The following is a 24,348-nucleotide window of genomic DNA, read 5'->3' as shown; positions in this document are numbered from 1 at the left end:
AAGGGTTTTTTCCATTGGTGAAAGCTTTGGTGTTCTAACACTTTTTTTAAAAAAAGAAGGAATCCTACAGGCAGCAACTGACTCCTTTCCTCTTACTCCAGCGGAGATAGGTTCCTCCTTTAAACAATCAAGTATTGCTGGTGATTTCCTATCTCAGGACAGCTGACTATCCCCTTTAATGGGCAACCTCAATCAGTCAACTCTCCAGGGGGAAGAGGGTTTCCACGGGCAGGGTCTCATTGAGGTGGTTTGGGGGAGAAGGAAGAACGGTCACTTTCGACCCAGGGAGAAGCGCAACAGAGTTTTTGCGACCCTGGAGAGGAATAGGTGTGGTAGTCTTCAGGACAGACCTCCCAGCCTTAAGGTCCTGCTTTTGAATGCCAGATCCGTCAACGGTAAAACAGCTGTTATCCAGGATTTGATCCTGGATGAGGGGGCGGATCTGGCATGCATCACCGAGACGTGGTTGGACGAGCAGGGTGGTGTGAATCTCACCCAGCTGTGCCCACCAGGTTTCGGGGTGCATCAGCAGGCCAGGGCTGGGGGGCGGGGAGGAGGAGTCGCGGTGATCTTTCGGCAGTCCATTGCCCTGATCAGATGCGCCGTTCTGCAGTCTCTGAGGTTTGAGTGTGTCTTCCTGAAGGTGGGAGCCCGAGACAGCTTGGGGATTCTGCTGGTGTACCATCCACCCCACGACCCAGCAGTCTCTCTGTCCGAGCTAGCAGAAGTGGTCTCCAATTCGGCCCTGGTCTCCCAACAACTCATAGTTTTGGGGGACTTTAACATTCATGCTGAGACCACTTTGACAGGTGCAGCTCAGGATTTCATGGTTGCCATGACGACCATGGGGCTGACTCAAGTTATATCTGGGCCCACACATCAGGCGGGACACACGTTGGACCTGGTTTTTATTGTGGACGGTGGGACAGTCAGAGTGGAAGAGCAAAATATTCTTCCATTGTCATGGTCTGACCATCATCTGATCTGTTTAAGTTTCGCCGTGGCTTCTAACCTCCGCAGGGGTGGTGGACCCATTAAGATGGTCCGCCCCAGAAGGCTGATGGATCCGGATGGACTTCTGAGGTCTCTTGGGGATCTTCCTGTTCTGGAGACTGGCGATCCTGTCGATGTCCTGGCTGATCGTTATAACAGCGAGTTGGCAAGGGCACTTGACACGATCGCTCCCGAACGTCCCCTTTCGCTGCGTAGAGTCACGTCGACCCCTTGGTTCACTGAGGAGCTGGCTGTGATGAAGCGTGCGAGGAGGGGACTAGAGTGCATCTGGAGGAAATCTCAGGATGTGTCTGACCAAGCACGGGCTAAAGCCGCTATTAAGGCTTACTCCGTGGCTCTGCGAGCAGCCAGGAAAGTTTTCACGACTGCCCGCATAGCGTCTGCAGCCAACAGGCCATCGGAGTTGTTCCGAGTTGTTGGGGAGCTCCTGCGGCCTCCTGAGACCCAGGGGCTTCCTGATGACTTGGCAACTCGGTGCAGCGATTTCGCGCACCATTTTGCAGGCAAAGTTGCTCAGATACGTCATGAGTTGGACTCCAGCTTAACTGTAGTTCCAGCGGAGGTAACCGAGGTACCTGTCTGTTCGATCTTATGGGATTCTTTCCGGCTTGTTCTTCCTGATGACGTGGAGGGGATTCTTGGGTCTGTGAGGGCGACCACTTGCGCTCTGGATCCTTGCCCATCTTGGCTGGTTAAGCTAGCCAAAGATAGGTTGTTGGGTTGGTTTGTGGCTATTATAAATGCCTCCCTGGTCCAGGGGTCAGTTCCATCCTGCTTTAAGCAGGCGGTGGTAAAACCGCTATTAAAAAAGACCTCCTTAGACCCATCTGTATGTAGCAGCTACAGACCAATTTCCAACCTCCCATTTTTGGGCAAGGTTCTGGAGCGGGTGGTTGCCACGCAGCTCCAGGAGTTCCTCGATGACACTGATTTTCTGGACCGCTCACAGTCTGGTTTCAGGCCTGGGCACAGTACTGAGACGGCTTTGGTTGCCTTGGTGGATGACCTCTGCAGGGAGCTGGACAGGGGGAGTGTGACCCTGCTGGTTCTCCTGGACATCTCTGCGGCTTTCGATACCATCGACCATGGTGTCCTTCTGGGGAGGCTCTCTGGGATGGGGCTCGGTGGCACGGTTCTGCAGTGGCTCCAGTCCTTCCTGGAGGGCCGTTCCCAGATGGTGAAGCTGGGGGATACCTGCTCGGACCCCTGGCCATTGACCTGTGGGGTCCCGCAAGGGTCTATCCTATCCCCCATGCTATTTAACATCTACATGAAACCGCTGGGAGAGGTCATCCGGAGTTTTGGAGGGCGTTGCCATCTCTACGCAGATGACACGCAAATCCACTACTCGTTTCCATCTGAATCCAAGGAAGCCCCTCGGATGCTGAACCAGTGCCTGGCTGCTGTGGCGGACTGGATGAGGAGGAACAAGCTGAGGATCAATCCTGACAAGACAGAGGCTCTCCTGGTCAGTCGCTCGTCTGATCGGGGTATTGGGTGGCAACCTGTGCTGGACGGGGTTGCACTCCCCCTGAAATCACAGGTCCGCAGTTTGGGGGTCCTCTTGGATTCAGCGTTGACGCTTGAGGCTCAGGTGTCGGCGGTGGCCGGGAGGGCTTTCGCACAACTCAAACTTGTGCGCCAACTGCGACCATACCTCGTGAAGTCTGATTTGACCACGGTGGTCCATGCCCTAGTTACCTCTAGACTGGACTACTGTAATGCACTCTATGTAGGGCTTCCCTTGAAGACGGCTCGGAAATTACAATTGGTCCAATGCTCGGCTGCCAGATTAATAACGGGGGCGAGTTACAGGGAGAGATCTACTCCCCTGTTTAAGGAGCTCCACTGGCTGCCATTCACTTTCCGATCCCAATTCAAGGTGCAGACCATCATTTATAAAGCCCTAAACGGTTTGGGACCCACCTACCTTCGTGACCGTATCTCCTACCATAAACCTGCCCGATCTCTTCGATCATCAGGGGAGGCCCTCCTGTCGCCACTGCCTGTATCCCAGACCCGCCTGGTGGGAACAAGGGAGAGGGCCTTTTCTGCTGTGGCCCCCCGTTTATGGAACTCACTGCCCATCGAAATTAGGCAAGCCCCCACTCTTTTAGCCTTCAGGAAAGATTTAAACACCTGGCTTTTCCGATGTGCTTTCGGAGAGTAACTATTACACACTTATTTTGTTACTCCCCCATCATCTACCCTCTAGATTGTTTTTATCTTATGTCCCTGGTCTCCGTGATTATATTCTTATCCTTTTCTCACCCCAAGTTTTAATTAAGTGTCTCATGCTGCCCGCCCTGTGAGATATATATATATATATATATATATATATATATATATATATATATATATATATTGTGTTGCAGTGTATATGATTATTTATTGTATTGTTTAATTGTATTGTGATATGTTGTTTTATATTTTACTATATTGTACTGTTCTGGGCATGGCCCCATGTAAGCCGCCCCGAGTCCCCGTTGGGGAGATGGTGGCGGGGTATAAATAAAGTTTTATTATTATTAACTGTAATGGTCATATTACAAAGAGTGCACCTTTTGTTGTTTCACATCACATTTGCCAGCAAACACTTCTTTGGGTTTCAGGGTTTTGAAAATTGATGTGTGCATTAGATTCAGTGGTGCATTGAACTGAGTAAATATGGGGTATTAATCACAGAGCGAACAGTATTTGTTTTATTTTTAAACCTAATATTATCTTGTGATGAATTTGGAGATTCATTGGCCTTTGTAGTTTTGGTTTGCAATACGCAGTAAGCTACCTTTCCTGTTTGTTATATATTATTAGGAGCATTACAGTGATGTCATGTGAGCGGGGCAGAAGATAGCCAGCCTTGAGAACTTTGACTTACATTTTCTTATTTGCCTTTCTGCAGGCACTACTGTTTGTTTTTTCCATTTTACGTAAAGTTGCCTGGGATTATGGGCGTCTGGCGCTGGTGACTGATGCTGACAGGCAAGTAAAACTCTCAATTTACTATAACAATACAGAAATGTCCTCTTGAGTCCAATACCAGTTAGTATACAGCCCTTGTGCCATATCTCACAACATTTTTGAAATTTCCCTTGCTTTCAAAGCAGTTGTGCTGTATAAAACAGCCATTGTTCCCAAGTAGCATAACCAGACCTAGCCTCATTCCTCTTTCAGTACAGCAACCTTCAGTCTTGGTTTTGGGGAAAGGGCAAGTATAAGTAATTATAATGGTGATATATAGAATTAGCTATTAAGTTCTTTGGATAGCCAGTGTTATTTCAAAACAGAACTGTTGCCAGTGTTATGGTTTTTCTCCTACAATAATGAAGAACTCCAGCCTATCTAATGGCCAGCACTCCAGGCATGTGTATTTATGTGTTAGTAAAATTATTGTCCAAGTGCTAATTTGGAGAGACCAACAGCATAATCTAGGCCCTAAAGGGGAGCATTTCACAGACTAACTTTTGTTGCAAGTCATTTCTTACAGTTGTCTTGGGTATATCAATCCACCTCTCCACGGTGCTCAACCTGGCATTAATACATTCAATAAAATGTGTCACATTAAATAACAACTACTTTTTTCTTAACAACTGTAAATAAAATGAACATGTTTTTAAAAGAGCCACAGTTAAAACTCAGTTAAATGTTTGTGTTGAGAGAGATTTTTCACAAACCAAGAAGATACCAATGAGGGTGCAAGTTATAGATAACTTCTAGGTTTGGATTCAACCATCACAAATGCCTTCCCCCAGTTTTCCAGTCAAATACAATCTAATGCCCATTGCATTTCAGAGTATATAGATCATTAACGATGATCAGAAATTTGGTAATTTGCAACTCCAAAGATTGCCAATAGATTATAGGGATGACATGGAGATAATAATTCAGAATATGCAGAAGTGCTTTCTTACTCTTCCAAATAGCTTGCTGAGAAAGTCAGATCTTTGATTTTACTGACATTTCTTTTCTCAAACAATTTGGAGCAGGGCAGCCTGCTGCGTTCTTGGATGTTGCCGCTTTCATTTATATAGACATTAAAGTTTTCAATATGCTGAAATGCTAACTGGCAATGTTCAATAGTTTGGGAACAGCAGGGTGTGTTTTTAAGTTAGAACATTGGTATAAGAAAAAAGGCTTGTTTGAAAGAATGGTTAATTATAACCTCATGAAATGGAAGAAGAAAGAAAGGATTCTGTACTGTTGCTCCCTACATATCAGTGCAAGCCAACAATGGACAGCAGAGGATGGACTTCCATCTTGAAGCAGAATCATGGAGTTTGCAATGACCTCAAAGTTCATTCCATCCAATTCTCTGCCAGGGCAATCTGCTGCTACAGCATCAATGATAAGATTGCCATCTAGTCTCCACTTCAGAACCTCTGGTGGAGAAAAGCATATAGCTTACCAAGGCTTTCGCCATGAGCATAGAAGAGAAAAAGAAAATGGACAACTAAAGAGCATAACTCGAAGTATGCAACTGGTTTATTTGTATTGCCTTTCTTCCATGAGCTGAAGATATATAAGATACTGAGAGGAAACTCCATAGAGACACTAATTAATCTTTGACTTGCAGCTTCAAAAAATAATTCCCCTTAAACAAAGAGAGAAGAAACTGTTGTTCCTCAGGCGTTGTTGAATTATAGGTCCCATTATTCATAGCTATTAGGTATGCTAAGGCTGATAGGAGATGGTGTCTAACAATATCTATAGGACAGCTTTCTTTAGATGGAAAGAGAAATTGTGGTGGCAACATGGAACTGGAATGCTTTCATAAGGGGGATATGATTGGGAGATATTATCTTTCAGAGAGTTTCAGTATAGGTCAGAATCATTGTTCTGAATTGTGGTCTCAGACAAATTAGTAGCTAGTGAAGCTGTTTCAATAGGAAAGTTATATGCTTTAGGAAGCTGGAGTTCAAACATCATTTATCCAAGCTCTAGATAGTAGTGTAAAACAGATACCAGAGAGAGAAACCAGATACCAGAGAAATCTTCAAATGGGTGAGCAAAAGAGGTTCAGAACTAATCAGTTTCCAATTCTGCACTGCAGATGAGCTGCCAGACTAAGTTCATTTTCTTCCTCAGATTTCCCCCTAAGAAATATCAGCCAGGGGCAAGGAAAATCCTGGCACATCATTGAAAGTCCCTTTATTTTTATTTTCTTCATTATTTTTCTTCTGTCCCCAGGCAGCGGCGCTGGCAGCAGGAGCGAGAGGAACGGGAATAGTATGTTGTTGGTTTTTCCGGGTGCTTTCTTTCTTCCTTAGTCTTCTTTCTTGCCGCTGCATTTATAGTTTTCTCCTTTGCTTCTAAACTAATCTTCATTTTGGGAGAAGGTGGCATTGATATTGTTTCTGTGTAGGGTGTGTGTGTTTTGTGTGTGTTCATTTCGATCATTTACCTCCTGGTGCTTCTCAAGTTGCTTCAAAGTAGAGATGGGGAGAAAAGGTTACTAAACAGGAGAAAGATTTAAGGTCCAGAGGCAAGCATGTTGTTAGGCAGCTCACACGTTTGACCATTGTGCAAGATCTGGTGAAAGTTGTGGTGAAATTGGGGCAAACAAGTGCAGCTCCAAGGTTGGCAGGATTCTTAAGCTGACCACAGCAAACAAGTGCCGCTGGTAGGATCCACTGCTCATTGTTTCAACTTGATTCTATCAATGTAAAAATTGACCTACTTTGCCTTAGCGGCTTGACTTGTATTATCCATGTCATAGTCCAAGAAAGATTTTTGAAGTTTGAACTCAGGAAATAGCTTTTTCTTGCAAAATGATATTCCAAAGACACATTCTTTTTCCATTTTAGAAATTGTTCAGAGATACAGTATGCACAATAGGAAATACTTCTTCACTATACATAGTTAAGGTGGACTTTGCTTCTAGATTCTACATATTTTCCTCTACCCTCATAATACTAGAACACAAAATCATCTACTGAAACTAATACAGTGGAAGATTCAAGACAGATAGAAGGAAGGTCTTCATACAGAATAAAATTAAGCTCTAGAACTCACGGAAACAAAATGCTGTGATAGCTCAATTTGGAATACTCTGAATTAGACACATTCATGGATGACAGGCCTAGCAATTGTTTCCATTCACAAAAGATGAGTCTAGATCTCATTTCTGAGGCCATATGCCTCCATGTACGAGGCATTACCGAATGCCTAATATTACCTAATAGAATCATTGAGTTGGAAGGGACCCCAAGGGTCATCCAGTCCAACCGCATTTTGCCAAACAAGAAGAAACCATTGCAAGCCCTCCTGACATATGGCCATCCAAAGACCTCCAGTTACCTTCATGACTTGCTTTTATGCTTCTCATCAGCCACCCTATCTACACTGTATTGCAGATATAATGCAGGCACATTTCACTGTGGCCATATTTGACATCTCTAAGAACAAGCACAAGTCCTAACTGTCCAAAAAAAAGTCTAGAGCTCCTAGGAGATTGGCTAACACTATTGTCAAGTGTAAATACTTCTTTCTTTCTGAGGGCACTTCTGTCCTCTCTCCTGACTCATGCAAGACAAGTAACTGATTAACTTGGTTCGCAGAATAGTTGTTCCCAACAGCACACAACATTCAGAAAGCCATTCCCTAAAGCTGATAAACACTGTTCCATGATACCAGTAAGCCACTTGAATTCCAGATCTCACAACTTCATTTCATGGGATATTGAGGAGGAGGGATGATAGTCAAGCTTTCTGTGAGATTTGAGTGCCCCTAAAGTAACCATAATAGTAACTGGTTAGTTGATTTTGCCACAGGAGGGACTCAGATGGGGCCTGAGGTTGATCAGTTTGTGAACTGCACTTTCAGGCAAGCCACCCTTACCCTCCTCCCCCCCCAGCCAGCTTCTCACAAAAAGTGATTGAGAGAATGATCAAGCCGGTGGCAGAAACTGTTGTCTCCTCACTCCTTTCTTAATTCAATTACTTGCCTTCAGAAATGGCATGAGGGGAGAGGTGGCCACAGTATGGTTATTCCTGGCAGTGGAACAGGGCTTTGGGGCTTTTAGCAGTGATTATGCCCTCCATGTTTTTAGTCCTCAAAATGTTGACATTGACTGAGTGTACTTGAATGAAAAATTTTCTAAATAAGTGTGGAATTCCTCCTTCCAGATCTTGAATGGATTACTTTTGGCCAATAGCTCCCCAATTGTTGTGGGGGAGAGTCTTGTGGCAGTCATAGTCCAAAAAGTTTTTTTTTCTGAATGCAGATTCTTTGTCTAATTTTTATATTATAACGTCACTTATTACAGTAATACATCTTGGCATCAGAAAAGGAATCTCAATTGCTAAGACCCCAGTGGTACAAAAATGGTCTGACCTGACAGTTGTGTCAAAGATATGGAGTGCCAGTACCTTTGCTGCAGGATATATTTTCCTGTGTAACACTTTCTGTTTTGAGGCTTTGCAACAGAGAAGTCTTTTTTCTCTTTAAGCATCTGTTTATGAATTTTTCTCTGCATCAGTGCTTCTTGGGAACTGGCATTTTCCCCCAATGGTACCTTATCTGTGCCATGTTATTATTGTAATGGCATATCTTCCTGGAAGTGTACTGCAGACAACAGCTACTGGCTCACAGATTGGCACCAGTCCATGGACCACATCAACCTCTACTACATATTTTGGTCCCTCCCATTCTATGTCTGCTTTATAAAGCTGAAAAGAATAGAGAATTGATGTCAGAGTGCACCATAGGCAGAACCCAGTGCTGGGCAAGTTCTAACATTGTGTAAACAATGAGGTGTAAAACCTTAGGATGAGACCCTTGTGTGCAGGGGGTGTATGTGGATACGTGAAAATGCAGATAATAGTGACCCCTATTGAAATGAAGGTCATAGAGTTGAACTGAATGACTTCAAAATGCCTACAGAGGACACATTTTGTCAGATGGTGATAAATGAACCTATGTATATGGGGGCTCTTTGGTACATTTATTTCCTTCCTCTGTTTAGATTTGGTGAGATGTTTCCTCCCCAGAATCATAAAATGCCCACCATTTATTCCTTAGCAGGAGGAGAGCAATTATGTGCCTGCTCTTAGACAGACCCAGCGACTGTACAGCCCACCCCCTCCATCTTTCCATTGCCACTTCCTATATTGCACAGTGCCAAACCCTCTCTTGAAATCTGCCTAGCAACATGCTACCTTCTGGCTCCCCCTTGCGGTTCTTTTCTTTCTAGGTTCCTTTTTATGCGTAAGTATTTCAGTGCAAATAAATGAATTCATAGGCAAGAAGCTATTGCTCACAATGATCATTCAGAGGCTTAGCAAACATTCTCTGGTGACCAGACATCTTAGTTCATGTGCTGTTGACTGTACATTAGTACAGCTGAGCATGCATTTTAATGAATGACACCATCCCATTTAGGGTTTAAAGTGTTTTGCTACTGCTCTTCTGACATTGACACCATGGTATCAAAACTTTCGTTAAAAGTAATGTCACATGGAATCACATTAATTTTAACAACCTACAGAGCCCTGCATACACGAGAAAGAAATACTATAAATATAGCTTGGCTCTAGGATTCCCCCCCCCCCCCCGGATACCAAAATCAATCCCTTTATATACATTGAGATAGTAACAAATTTCTTTTCAGATTTCTTTTTAAAATCAAGCTATGGATAATTGAATTATGGAAGACTGATTAATGGAATGACAAGCTTAATGGTCATCAACTGTATCATCCAGATGATGTGTAACCTGAATTTAAAGCCAGATTTTTTTTACAAGTATGAAACTGTCATCATTATCAATGGTGTGACAGCTTTCCAGTCAGTTGGAAATTTTACCATTCATAATTTGGTTTTAATCTCTTTTACAAATTCTTACATTTTCTGTCTCATAACCTGTATCATTAATTTTGGAGCCCTGGTGGTGCAGCGGATTAAACTGCTGAGCTGTTGAATTAGCTGACCTAAAGGTCAGTGGTTTGAATCCAGGGAATGGAGTGAGCTCCCGCTGTTAGCCCCAGCTTCTGCCAACCTAGCAGTTTAAAAACATGCAAATGTGAGTAAATTAATAGGTACCGCTCCTGCGGGAAGGTAACGGCACTCCAAGCAGTCATACCGGCTCCATGACCTTGAAGGTGTTTACGGACAACGCCGCCTCTTCAGCTTAGAAATGGAGATGAGCACCAACTCCCAGACTCAGACACAGCTAGACTTAATGTCAAGGGAAAACCTTTACCTATCATTAATTTGGTATTCTGTGCTAGTCTGTGGCCCAGAGGTCTTAAGCTTAATTTTTTGTTGTGGGGATGGGGTTTTTTATTTGTGTGTTTATGTGTGTTTGTGTGTGTGTGTGTGTGTGTGTGTGTATGCATTGTCTTCTGATCATTTCCTAGGGAATCACCTGGCTGTTGTATCTCAAGAAGGACCTTCACAGCTTCCTTGTTATTAATTCACATCTCTCTTCTTCATCCTGTTGGGACAAACTTAATCTTTCTTGTCTTTTTCTTCCTACATCTCCTTGCCTTCACATGCAAGTTTGGCTGCGGAGTAGGTGATGGACATCCTGGATCCCTTTTTTCCAATGCATGCGGGACATTGCTAGCGTCAGTGGCATCACTGATGCAGCCATGTAGTGACAAAGCAGTCTGGTGAATGAAAGCCCCTCTTTTTCTTTTTGTCATAAATTATTTTTAAAGTTGTTGTTTATTTTGTCAGGTTACAAAAATGCCTAATAGATTTTGTGCCTCTTTTAGCCTGGCATCGTTTGCAAGGAAGAATGGGATGAGAGATGGTGGCTGTCAAGGCCACTAAGTTGCTTTTTCTCCAGAAAATTGACAAATCTGGAAATAGATTAAATTGATTCCTTTTCTTTCACACACATACGTGTTGGAAAGCTAATCTCTACACTGGAAATTCTCATAGAGTATTAATGAATCATAGAGTTCAAGAAGACCACAGGGCCATTCAGTCTAACCGCCTGCCATGCAGAGATACTCAAAGCAGACCTGATAGATGGCCATCAAGCCATTGCTCAAAAACTTCCAGAGATGGAGGCTTTACCATATTCTGAACATAAAAATATTAGTTTGTAGGTTTCTGATAATATTTTGATATTTTAAAAATTCCTGTTTGAAGAGTTCTTCAGAAGCCGATAAGACAGAATATGATATTTCTTTATTGGTGTGTAGGTGTATCTGAACATATGGGCACGAGAATACTAAATGAAAATATTTCAACTGCCAAAAGGAAGTCTCTAGCTCTATGCCTGCTAAGATATATTCAGAATCTCGTGTGGGCAACATCTATTGAAATCTCAGGAACTGCCATATGAGGTAGGGATTCTAAGATTTATATTTTAAAAACTAGTTTTTCTGGTGCTGATTATATGCCATCCTGCACATGAAGTCATCCCCAGCAAGTATTAAAGGCATCCCTGTTTGAATTCAAGGACCATCTGAATTGGTATATTCCAAGGATTTGGCTCTGGAAGAGATAGATTTGCCCTGGATCAAAGTGAAGAGAAAGAGAGGGGCATTCTCTGCTAATGGCTTTTCTCTCTTGCCTTTTTTTCCTCTGGGCTTTCTGGACACTTTTCTCTTCATCTCAGCTGGAACAAACTGATTTGTGTTAACTACTCTGTACTTCTGGGTTCTCATCTTTTAAGCCTCTAGTTAATAACATTTTCTATTGTAATTCCAGTGTGGCGTCCGCCCTGCATTCTGACAGCCATGATCGCTATGAACGTCTCACTTCTGTCTCCAGCTCTGTGGACTTCGACCAAAGAGACAATGTGAGTAGCAGCAAAATATAGTTTTTACAGCAATGCCACATGGAGGCTTTTAATTATAGACTGGAAAGTGATGGGATGGTGATCCTTCTCAGACAGGTTCAAATAACACAACAGTAAGCCAGGATATGGAAACAAAGTGGCCAATAGCATGTTTAATAGCAACATAACAGGTTGTCATTTATCCAAAGTGCTTGGGAACAGAAGTGTCCTATATTTGGGTTGTCTTTTAATTTTGGATTACAGTAGAATCTCACTTATCCAACATAAAGGGGCTGACAGAACGTTGGATAAGCAAAAATGTTGGATAATAAGGAGGGATTAAGGAAAAGCCTATTAAATGTCGTATTACATTATGGTTTTACAAATTAAGCACCAAAACATCATGCTTTACAACAAGTCTGCCACTTGTTCGGGAGTATGGCTGCACTTGTGTTGTTGTTGGGTATGTTGGCCCACTGTGCATTGCTGCCTAAAGAAACAGCTGTGGATCTGGGTGGGAGGCAGACAGCATTGGATAATACAGAACATTGGGTGAGCGAAGGTTGGATAAGCGAGACTCTACTGTATTTGTAACATGCATAATGACATATCTTGAAGATGTGACCCCGTGTTAAACAAAAAATGTGTTTCACATACATCTAAGGAACATAACATGAAGGCAATTTTGTACACAATATTTTAAAATACATTTTAATATATTAAACCTTCAGCGAGCAAAGGTGTAATTATCTCAGCCACTCATGTGAACAATTTTGGATTTTGGAATCTTTCAGATTTGGAATTCCAGATAAGGGATGCTCAACCTGTACATACATTTTAATTAAATCATTGACTAATATCCCCCTTTTGCTTCAGTATGAGGTACTCAAGACAGTTCAAAATGAGGTGGGGTGCATCTAAGTAGGTTTTTAGTACTACCAGTAGAAAAAGCATAGTGAAACCTTTCCACCTTTTCCTCCCTAATAATTTTTACTCTTAATATTAGTTAAAGAGGAGCTTAATTTTGTGTATCTTCTACTGAAAAGAGAGCTTTTTTGGCTTCTGGTGATCCAGACCTGATGTTTCTATCAGGTTCTTGTACAGAACCACTAGAAATGAGTTTGATTCTTGGTGAAAAAAAATTATTTGGGCTGCCCACAGCTGTTCACTAGTAGCAGATCTGTGTGAAGGGTGTAGGCTACCGGCGAATGGTTGTGTGCCAAGGTGGTAAATGTTGGTCATCCAGGAAGAGGCTAAGTATTAATGAAGAGAATAAATCTATATAATCATCATCATCATTATAGTATTTCTTATCCTCCTCTCATGGCTCGAGGCGGGTTACAACATCATTAAAACATATAATTATCTAAAACATTTTGTAAAATACACATATTAAAACATATATCTACATAATACATATTAAAAATACACAGACAAAGATTAAAACACAGGACACGAGTTTAAAATTCATGATTAAAACTGGCTGGGTATGCCTGCCAGAAGAGATAGGTCTTTGGATGCAGCTCTTCTAGCAGGTCATTCCATAGTCTTAGGGCATCAAATGAAAAGGTCCTCTTGGTGACACTTGCTAGTCAGGTTCTGGCTAGTTGAAGTAACCTCCCCCCAGGGATCTAAGTGTTCAGGGCAGATTGTACAGGAAAAGGTGATTCTGTAGGTAACCTGGACCCAAACCATGAAGGGCTTTAAAGATCAAAACCAACACTTTGTACTCTGCCCAAATACTAATTGGCAGCCAGTGGAGTAATGGTGTAATATGTAATGGTGTAATATGTTCACTCCTGGATGTTCCTGTAACCATTCTGGCTGATATATTTTGAACAAGTTGGAATTTCTGAACTTGGTGCAAAGGTATACTAATGTAGAGTGCATTGCAGAAGTCCAACCTTGAGGTTACCACTTTAGGTCCTCCAAATATAGGAAGGGGCGCAGCTGGTAGTAAGCAATCCTGGCCTGCGCATCTACCTAGGCTGACATTTGGAGAGACAGATCCAGGAGCACTCCCAAGCTGTAAGCACAGTCTTTCAAGATGGGTGTAACCCCATCCAGGACTGGTCGACATACCTCCATCCTCAGATTAAGACCCTTGATAGCAAGAACCTCTGTTTTGTCTGGATTGAGTTTCAGTTTGTTTTTCCTCATTCAACCCAACACCTCCTCCACACTATCCTTAGCTGAGGCTGTTTTTGAAGGCATGGAGAAATATAGTTGGGTGTCATCAGCATACTGATAACACACCACCCCATGCCTCAGGATGACCTCTCCCATCTCCTCTCCTTCCCTGATTTCCTGTGTGTCAGAAAGACATTCCAGAGTAGGCACACCCAGCACATTCCTGACAGCAAGGAAAATGGACAGACAAAGAGATAAGGCAGGAGAGAATAGTGAGCTGGCTGTTTATTACAGTGGGTGTTAGGGAACAAGGGAAAATCTTGGGTACCTGGAGCAGCCTGAAGGACTTTCCCCATTTCCTCCCATTGCTTTTCTTGGCAAATGCAAAAGCAACTTCCAAGGAGTCAACTTCCTGGTCTGCCAAAGAGGGGGTGATAGTTTTGCGCCCCTGTGGACTAGCTAAAATGTGCGCAGACAAATTTGGTATTTCATTTTTATACTCTTTGAAATTCACCAGTTTTACAGTAGATGTCAAAAACAATTGACAAATAATGATTCCTCCAAGAAATACAAAAATATATGCAACGTATTTGGGCCTTTCCAGACACTGGGCTCCCCGCCCAAATTGGCTTTGATCTTGTATAATGGTAGTGTTCAATATTTAAATTTAACTTTTGTTTTGGAAAGTATTGTAACAGTTATGGAATAAACTTTTGAAAGCTTTCTATTATATGTATTGTACAAGCTAGTAGGAGTAGCAAAAAAGAGAAAATTAAGAAAACTCCAATTAACCCTGACTCATTTTCTTTCTGGGCAGGGTTTCTGCTCCTGGTTGACAGCTATCTTCAGGATAAAGTAAGTTGAACTATCTCAGTCAAGTGAGCCTCCAATTTATTTTTAAATGTCACCAAGACACATATTATAAATGAAGATATTATATTGATACTGTGCAAACTTCCAAGACAAATTTCCCTGTGTTTTAATAGGTTAAAGCAGTGGTTCTCAACTTGTGGGTCTCCAGATGTTTTGGCCTTCAACTCCCAGAAATCCTAACAGCTGGTAAAGTGGCTGGGATTTCTGGGAGTTGTAAGTCAAAACACCTGGAGGCCCAAAAGTTGAGAACCACTGACATTTTCTGGTGGCTAAGGCTGATAGGTTTTGCAATCCAGGTTCTGCAGGTTTTTGCTCTACCCCATTCTACTTTATACCAGAAAAATTACATTTGGGATGGATTTCAAAAAGATAAATTAGCAGTCTATTCAAAAAAGCACAAGAATCAAAGAACAGAACTCCTTTTAATAATATGGTCTTTATTTTTCTGGCACCTTGATTCAGCTTGTACTGTTATTCCTTAAGCTCACTAGCAGTTCAGCACATTTCTATTTCTGTTTACAGAGACGATGAGATTCGGGATAAATGTGGAGCAGATGCAGTCCATTACCTCTCCTTCCAACGACACATTATAGGACTGTTGGTTGCTGTGGGTGTCCTCTCTGTGGGAATTGTGTTGCCTGTGAACTTCTCAGGAGACTTGCTAGGTAAGATTAATATGGGAAACTCCCTTATACATTATGACCACCATAGACACAGAACTCCTCAAAAGCTACCATATAGTTGCATTAGAGGACTTGGGTGGTATGCTAAGATCAGAAGCTAGGTGATTTAATGGTGTTTGGCCATAGATACTAAGGTCTTATCACAATGAGTCAGAATATTGGTCCAATATTATCAATTTTAATTGGCAGCAACTCTCCAAGATTTCTTCCACAAACCTATTAGGATAACAGTGGTATTTAATAGTTTCTCATCCAAATACTAATCAAGCCTAGCCCAGTTTCTGGAATCAGGCATGATCAGGTGGTCTGATGAATGTTGGTCAATTTTCTTACTGGCTGTCCTGGAGAAGAAATGGACACATCTACTCAGCTAATGGGATCTCATCCTACTTCAGGCTGAGGGCCCCAAAGAGATTGGCAACTCTTCAATATATGAGCACACATTCTTGCCTTATTTTGCTTGTCATTGCACATCAGGTATTGAATCTTGAGGGGAAAATGAACGGAATTGGAATTTATTAGAATTTCTGTCCAATTGTACGTCAAAGTAGTCCTGGGATGGTGGGGGAATTTGAATACAGAGAATCACTGTTTTCTCTTAGTGAATCTGCTCTACCACCCAAAATCTCCTTACATTTTTTTAAAAAACCCAGATAACTTAAACTAATTATTTCAAAAAAATTGGCAGGAAATTTCATTTTATGGTAGTATTTCCTTCTCTTGCCAACACCCCAATTAAAATTCTCTAGTGCAACATTCACCAGACATCTTAGACTTCAATTTCTACTACAAATCAGGACAGCCAGTGGTTTAGGGCAGTGTTGGACTTACCATTGTGGCCCATTTTCCTGCCAAAACATTTTTTTTTTTTGTGATGGATTTTGCTCATGTGGTGCAATTCTAAATTTGAAGGTGTTCTGTTTTGAAGCTATTCCAGACATAATGATAGAATTGATGTTCTACAAGAATGTGTCACAAAGCAAGCAGTGTAAGCCTAATGTAAGTAAGGGTCTTCATAACCTGACTAGCACAGGGCCTCATTTGTCCTAAATCTTGCACTGGTTGAGGGTGAGAGGAAATTGTAAATTCAAACAGTGAGTTTGTGATGCACTCTTTATTAGAAACACTCTTTGGTCTGTATAATAAAATCAAGGCAAAGGTTTTCTAAATAAATGTCAACTGCCTTCTTTTTCAATGGATTGTGTCTAATTTGTGCCCTCCCCTTTACATCTCTTTCTCTCTTTTCTTTGCTTTGCTTTACCAGAGAATAACCCCTACAGTTTTGGTAGAACAACTATTGCCAACTTGAATTCGGGGTAAGTATGTTATTAAGTGTGGTCAAGAGATTGCACTTTTTTACAAAACAGAGAAACAGGAAATATTCATTTTAGTGAAATAAAGATTTGAATCGGTGCTTGACCAAATGGGGCTAAGGTGAATAATATTCAGACAGGAATCAGTACCAGCTCTTTTCCCTTACCTTCTGACAGGAATAATCTCTTATGGCTGCACACATCTTTTGCCTTCTTGTACCTGTTGCTGACAGTGTACAGCATGCGCCGCCACACCTCGAAGATGCGCTACAAAGAGGATGATTTGGTAAGTTTAAACCATCTCCTGGCTCAGGTTACCTCGCCTAAATCTGTTTTATAGTCCCAGCTAGAGGATATTCATCATGTCAGTGTGATTTATATAAGGGTTGGCATACCATTCAGCATTTGGGTTTAGGAGCTGGATTTCGTCACCAAGTCTGCTCCTCTTCCCTTTCCATCATACAGACAATTGTTGCCTGCCTGTCTTCCCTATTTATCCTCCTGCCTGATTGGCTGAACCAAAGCAGGGCAGATTGCTAAGCCACATTTAGTTGTCTCCTGAAGTTTTCTACAGGCATTGCCTGCAAATATTTGTCTGGTTTGAATTCAGGATGCTAGTAATAATATCTGAAGCTCTGGACTATTTGGGAATACAATACTTGAAGGAATACTCTCTGTATATGCATAAGCCCCAATAGTCATGGTCGTTGGAGAGCCCTCTTCTGCCAGAGCATCATCAGCTTTTGTACTCTGTCTTGAGATCTTTGGATGAAAAGAGGGATACAAATATTTCACCAAATAAATAAAGAATAATGTTTCCCACTGTTCCCATTCTCAGTATGACAGTATAGCATTAGTGATATCTATTAGCTGATCAAAAAATTTATAGCCTTTGGAACATTCATTTTAATTTATATTTTAATTTTTATTGTAGTTTTTAATCTTGGATGACTTTTAATTTGATGTAAACTGTGTTTGTGAAGTATATTGTAAGCTGCCCTGAGTCCCCTGATGGGTGAGAAGGGCGGGGTAGAAATGATGTAATAAAATAAATAAATAAATCACCTTTCCGAATAGATGTTATTGCTTGAAAGCACTTGGGTGTACAGGTTGTGCCAGCCTTGTCCAGAATTCCGAAATCCTCCAAAATTGAGTAGCTGAGATAGTACCACTTTTGTTTAATGCACATAATTAGTAAAAATGTTCAGACTATGCATAAAAGATATTGTGTTATTAGATTCAGGTCCCAGTTCCAAGATTTCCCATTATGTACATAGATGCAAACAAAGCTATATGCCAAAAAATTTTAAAAAACAAAACCCTGACATTCAAAACACTTCTAAACCAAATTTTGGGTAAAGGATATTCAATCTGTATGTTGTTCTGACCTGTCCTTTTCTATCTCAAAAGTTATTAATTCCTGTCTTATCAGTAAATAGGTCTTCGAAATCATGAAGGTCTGATACATTTCCAGAAATAATAATAATCATCATCATCATCATCACCATCATCATCTTTACCTATATACCACTCCATCTCCTCGAGATGAACATAAAAAACATTCAATTGTCAAAAACACCATACAGCAAACTTAAACATAGTAAACATAATAAACATCATCATCAAACAGAACCAAAACATATTAAAAACAGACATAAAATTACAAATCCAAATCAACATACTCCATTGAACACCAGTACCCTCATCATCTTCCTGCAGATAATTCTCTGTCCGCAGTAATTTACAATTTATATTTTTATAAACAAGAAGACAAGAAAGAAAGAAAGAAAGAAAGAAAGAAAGAAAGAAAGAAAGAAAGAAAGAAAGAAGTGTGAATAAGTAGAAGGACAATGTAAATAGATAGAGAATATTTCAGTCAGATATACGTGTGCCCTAAACTGGGCATTCTATGAAATGGAGTGAATCTACTACTTCAGGCAAAAGAGCAGGAGGGATAACAAATCATGCTGACCCACATATCTCACTCTAAGAGGGCCCTCCAAGTGACAGATGAAACAGACTCTCTGGACACAGGCAATCTCCATGCCTACTTTGCTCAAGGTACCTTACACTCAGGAACAACCCTCCATCAAAGAGAGAGCATTGGGTCCAGAAAATACATGCTTACCTGATGTCTTACTCTGAGGCTGGTGTTATTCATCCTCCAGTAGCAAGACATCTTGTCCCATGTCTACTTAGTCTGAACTAGCTGGATGCAAGTTTTGAGGAAACATTGGTTTATTTCTTGCTACTTCTCTGTTCCAGGTGAAGCGAACCCTATTCATCAATGGCATCTCCAAGTATGCTGAACCTGAGAAGATCAAGAAACATTTTGAGTGAGTCTTGCTGCCTGGATTTATTTCATTAGGAACCCCACTTTCTTCTGTCAATGAGAAAATTATTAGTCATTTTCTCCATAGATATCTCTGTGGCTCAATCCATTAAAGTGAATGTGAGGAATCTGTGGCCCTCCAGCCCACATCTCCCACAGTATTATCACTGTCACTATGGTAAATGGATAAGAAATGTGGTAGTTGTAGGCTGGTAACAATTTAGGGATATCAGAACTTCCCTTTCCTGACAGGAAAGGGATCTCTTATATCTAAGTGGGTTAAATGTAGCCCAAATGCTATATGTTCTCAACCGCCCAACTAATTTTTTTTACCAAAAAAAATGATTACAAATTAGGGAATATAGGAGGCAAATTAGATACATCATTCCTGTGGCACAGGATGTGGCCCAGAAGCAAACTTCCAGATAAATTCATATTAAAAATAATGCCTCTTGTGGGATTAAAATAGTTCAAAGAGAGTAAAAAAAGAGAGAGAGAATTTGTTCTGAGATTTCTAAGGGATGTTTGGGTTATTTTGAGGCAAAAAGTTAGAATTTCATTTTAGGGAATGTAGCAGGGGTCTTGCAAGATGTTTGGGGGGGGGGCAGTACAGTCCCCTAAACCCTGCCTTAGATGAATGTACATCACCATAATTGTTATTCTCCCTTTCTCTACTACCTGTGGTGAGGGCAAAAGTAGAAGGTATCTTCCTTTGCAGGGCTTTGCCCTTGATTAGGATCCCAACTAGTATAGTCAAGGTTTTGGTCATCTCAAGTTTTCTAATTAGCCCCTCCCATCTCTTTTATTATTCCAGGGAGGCCTATTCCAATTGTACCGTACTGGAGGCACGTCCTTGCTATGATGTGGCCAGGCTGATGTTCCTTGATGCTGAGAGGTAAAGACTGGCACTTGTACAGGGCAGGGGCTCTTACAGGATGCAAGTGAGGCAGTGTGGAAAAGTGAAGTTTGTTGGTCAGTGTGTTGCAAGTAGTTTTAAGCCACAACCAGTTCTTGTAGCTTTGAGCATGTTGAAGGGTGTGGATATACATGATGAAAGCATAGCACAGCTGGCATAATGGTGGACAGCAATAAGATAAAAACAGTACAGAACAGATTCTGGTCTGGAATTATAATAGCCTCCACTTAATAGTGGGTCAGAATTGGCTGATACTGTTGTTTTGGCCCAAGACTGAAACAGCAAGGAATGCTAAGCAGAACTGAGAGATGCTGACCAAGCGCTGTGAGAGATTGACTTAGCTCAAAAACCCTTAAAACGGTGGGTAAAAACCAAAAGCAACCAGAAATGACTACATGAATAATGTTAGAGCCTAGTTTAGTTTTTCTAGCTTGCTAGAGGTTAACATTAGAAATCACAAACATTAGCCTTACATCAGTATGACATTTTAAAGGTATTTTGTAGAGTAGCTTTTGTTTTGGACTTTAATTTTTAATGGAAGTGTAAACTTCTTCAGAAAAAGAAGTTTAGAAATATTTTTGCTAAAAAAGATGCATGCACATACTGACAGAAGCCCTATGGTATGCTCAGTTCTTTCTGCCACACCGCATTGCTTCTGGCTTGTAACCAACCACAATATCTTTTCTGTCTTCCTATGATGTTCTCTTTTCAGAAAAAAGGCAGAGCGTGGGAAAATCTATTTTACTAACTTGCAGAGCAAGGAGAACACCCCATCTATGATCAACCCTAAGCCCTGTGGTCATCTCTGCTGCTGTGCAATCAAAGGTTGTGAAGAGGTACAGAGGCAGGATTGGGATTGGGGAATGAGCAGGTTGTAGCATGGGGTCAGGGGGATTCTGGAAGTTAAGAGGCCTGTTCTTAGGATGGGCTGCACTGCTTTTGGGAGGTTTGCAACTCATGCATGTAAGTAAGTGTAGCTCTGATTATCTATGCTTATACCTCTGTTGGCACTTTTTATTCTCAGAAAGTTATAAATATCACATTGGTTTGTCTTCCTGCACCCATACTGCACAGTTTAATATACATGCCCGAACAATCATGATGGTCCTTTATTTATTTATTTATCCTACCATCAAAGGCAATGACAGGGAATGTGCAGCCACCAAATGTTGTGTTGCTACTCTTATCACCTTTCACAATTGGCTATACTAGCTAAGGCTGATAGGGCTTGCAATCTATTAGCCTCTTTAGGCTTGCACGATTGCCACCTCAGCATCAGTTTATCCCATTCTGAACTCATAATGAACCCATGGATTAGACTAGACTGAAAGAGAATAACTTACAGAAGACAGGAGCAGAATTCAAAACGATCTTGACAGACTAGAGAGATGGGCCAAAACTAACAAAATGAAGTTCAACAGGGACAAATGCAAGATACTTCACTTCGGCAGAAAAAATGGAAATCAAAGATACAGAATGGGGGACGCCTGGCTTGACAGCAGTGTGTGCGAAAAAGACCTTGGAGTCCTCGTGGACAACAAGTTAAACATGAGCCAACAATGTGATGCGGCTGCTAAAAAAGCCAATGGGATTCTGGCCTGCATCAATAGGGGAATAGCGTCTAGATCCAGGAAAGTCATGCTCCCCCTCTATTCTGCCTTGGTCAGACCACACCTGGAATACTGTGTCCAATTTTGGGCACCACAGTTGAAGGGAGATGTTGACAAGCTGGAAAGCGTCCAGAGGAGGGCGACTAAAATGATTAAGGGTCTGGAGAACAAGCCCTATGAGGAGCGGCTTAAAGAGCTGGGCATGTTTAGCCTGCAGAAGAGAAGGCTGAGAGGAGACATGATAGCCATGTACAAATACGTGAGGGGAAGTCATAGGGAGGAGGGAGCAAGCTTGTTTTCTGCTGCCCTGCAGACTAGGACACGGAACAATGGCTTCAAACTACAGGAAAGGAGATTCCACCTGAACATCAGGAAGAACTTCCTCACTGTGAGAGCTGTTCGACAGTGGAACTCTCTCCCCGGGGCTGTGGTGGAGGCTCCTTCCTTGGAGGCTTTTAAGCAGAGGCTGGATGGCCATCTGTCGGGGGTGCTTTGAATGCGATTTCCTGCTTCTTAGCAGGGGGTTGGACTAGATGGCCCATGTGGTCTCTTCCAACTCTACTATTCTATGATTCTATGATTCTATGATTCTATTATCCAATTTAAAAACAACCCTTTAAACAGAACACATTCAGTGTCCTGGCCTTGTAACACTTTGTAGATAGCAAAACCAAAACATCAGTTAGCTGGGTCAGATTATGAGAGGTCTTTCCCATTTGCTTGGCTTCCCTAGATCCTGAAGAGTTGTGTTGCTGCTGTATGTTATGACATGGGGTGACAGGATACATATTGTGATTTTGTGTGTGCTTGCCTAGGTGGAAGCAATAGAGTACTACACCAAACTGGAGGAAAAATTAAAAGAGGACTATAAGAAGGAAAAAGAGAAGGTGAATGAGAAGCCATTAGGCATGGCCTTCGTCACATTCCATAATGAAGCCATTACAGCCATGTAAGTACAGGAAGTTCAGGTAGGAGGGGAACAGTTTAGTTAGTCACTTTAAGGGAAACACTCTATTTATTTAACACCCTATTTATTTCATTCCTTCTAACTCCAGAATATTGAAAGACTTCAATGTGTGCAAATGTCAGGGCTGCAAATGTCGTGGAGAACCTCGAGCTTCATCCTGCAGTGAGTCCCTCCATGTCTCCAATTGGACCGTCTCATATGCACCTGATCCTCAGAACATTTACTGGTAAACTACTGCCTTGAATCATTGCCCTGAAATTTTATACCTATATCCAGACCTCATGCTGTAGTTTATCTGTTATATGTGGTACCAGAGTTAGATATTCTCTTGCAACATTGGGTTGGCCCAGGCCCTTGGTTTACTGAGTACTACAATATAACATTGTGTGTGTGTTTTTTTAAGGAAGTCAGCCACACATATGCCTGAATTCCCCATAATTTTCCATGTAGTGTCTCTAGAATCTCTGTCAGCTTCCACCACACTTGATTTTGATCCTTCATTTTGTTTCTCTTTCAGGGAACATCTGTCCATCCGTGGCTTCATCTGGTGGTTTCGCTGCCTGATCATCAATGTGGTGCTCTTCATCTTGCTCTTCTTTCTCACCACTCCTGCCATCATCATCACCACTATGGACAAATTCAATGTCACCAAGCCTGTTGAATACCTGAATGTAAGAGCTTGAGCTGATAGATTTGTAATAAGCAGCTTCTTTTCTCCTTTTCACCCCATGGGACAGGAATAGCCTCTGAAAAGTGGTTCTTTGCTTCCTTCATTCAGTGGGATTAAGCTGAGTCTCCCCTCAGTTTTCTTGAAGAAAGGAGAAGGAAAAGACAGATTGCAAATAAAGATATATTTTCATTAGTGTTAAAAGTTTTTAAATCACTACTTTAAAGTAATTATTTATTTATTTATTTATTTATTTATTTATTTACAGCATTTATATTCCACTCTTCTCAGGGCGGATCACATTACACATATAGGCAAACATTCAATGCCTTTTAACATAGAACAAAGACAAACAAACATAGGCTCCGAGCGGGCCTCGAACTCATGACCTCCTGGTCAGAGTGACTCATTGCAGTGATTCATTGCAGCTGCTCTCCAGCCTGCGCCACAGCCCGAGCCCATTAGAACTCATCTCCAAGGAAATTGACTCACACAATTTATGCTGCCAAACAATTTTCTGTTAGATGTATTTAAATATTTATATTTCATGCTGCCACACAATCTCAAGGTGGCTTAAAAATAAAATCAATTTTAAACCATAGCTAATAATCTAAGGTATCTAAAAACCTATTAACCCTTTTTAAACTGCTGAAGCTAAAACAGTTTAAAATTATTAGACCCACCCCCCCAAATGCTTTGATTAGAACGTAATGTTTTTAACTTGCTACTGGAATGAAACCAGTTCTGGAACGAATCAGACCACCAACTCAAGGCATTCCACAATCAGTGTAACACAGTAAAGATGTCTCTCTCCCATGTCCCCTTACTATATGTTGCTCTTATTGGTCCCTTTCACCTGATTGCAGTCCTCAACAAGGAGAGGTGGCCCTTCGCGTCCTAAGGACCAAAGAATTTGAGAGCTTAATGATTTGGCATGAAATATTTTCATCCTCAAACTACTTAAATAATTTGTTTGTTTGTTTCCCTTACCAGAATCCCATCATCACACAGTTCTTTCCCACCCTGCTGCTATGGTGTTTCTCTGCTTTGCTTCCAACTATTGTGTATTATTCAGCATTTTTTGAGGCTCACTGGACAAGGTAAGTTGAGAA

The 24,348-nt window shown here is 41.5% G+C and overlaps 1 protein-coding gene across 5 annotated transcripts in view; it reads left to right on the top strand.

The window, feature by feature from the left end:
- The window catches only part of tmem63b (transmembrane protein 63B), a 111,366-nt gene that overhangs the window by 69,107 nt on the left and 17,911 nt on the right, over positions 1 to 24,348 (top strand). For 3 of the 5 annotated variants that reach the window (XM_062973893.1, XM_062973890.1, XM_062973892.1), the window contains exons 3-16: positions 3,917 to 4,000; positions 6,206 to 6,240; positions 11,676 to 11,766; positions 14,693 to 14,730; positions 15,271 to 15,413; positions 16,696 to 16,747; positions 16,922 to 17,030; positions 19,010 to 19,080; positions 19,891 to 19,971; positions 20,705 to 20,828; positions 22,418 to 22,551; positions 22,658 to 22,795; positions 23,087 to 23,240; positions 24,230 to 24,336. In XM_062973893.1, the coding sequence (XP_062829963.1) occupies positions 3,917 to 4,000; positions 6,206 to 6,240; positions 11,676 to 11,766; positions 14,693 to 14,730; positions 15,271 to 15,413; positions 16,696 to 16,747; positions 16,922 to 17,030; positions 19,010 to 19,080; positions 19,891 to 19,971; positions 20,705 to 20,828; positions 22,418 to 22,551; positions 22,658 to 22,795; positions 23,087 to 23,240; positions 24,230 to 24,336 (1,361 nt within the window). Of the gene's footprint in view, positions 1 to 3,916; positions 4,001 to 6,205; positions 6,241 to 9,800; positions 11,309 to 11,675; positions 11,767 to 14,692; positions 14,731 to 15,270; positions 15,414 to 16,695; positions 16,748 to 16,921; positions 17,031 to 19,009; positions 19,081 to 19,890; positions 19,972 to 20,704; positions 20,829 to 22,417; positions 22,552 to 22,657; positions 22,796 to 23,086; positions 23,241 to 24,229; positions 24,337 to 24,348 lie in introns of those variants that run through there. The other 2 variants (XM_008125034.3, XM_016999423.2) reach the window with 2 other exon arrangements.

This window comes from Anolis carolinensis, chromosome 1 (genome assembly GCF_035594765.1).
Source record: "Anolis carolinensis isolate JA03-04 chromosome 1, rAnoCar3.1.pri, whole genome shotgun sequence".
Classification (NCBI taxonomy): Eukaryota; Metazoa; Chordata; class Lepidosauria; order Squamata; family Dactyloidae; genus Anolis; species Anolis carolinensis.
This window is presented reverse-complemented; position numbering and strand designations above follow the sequence as displayed.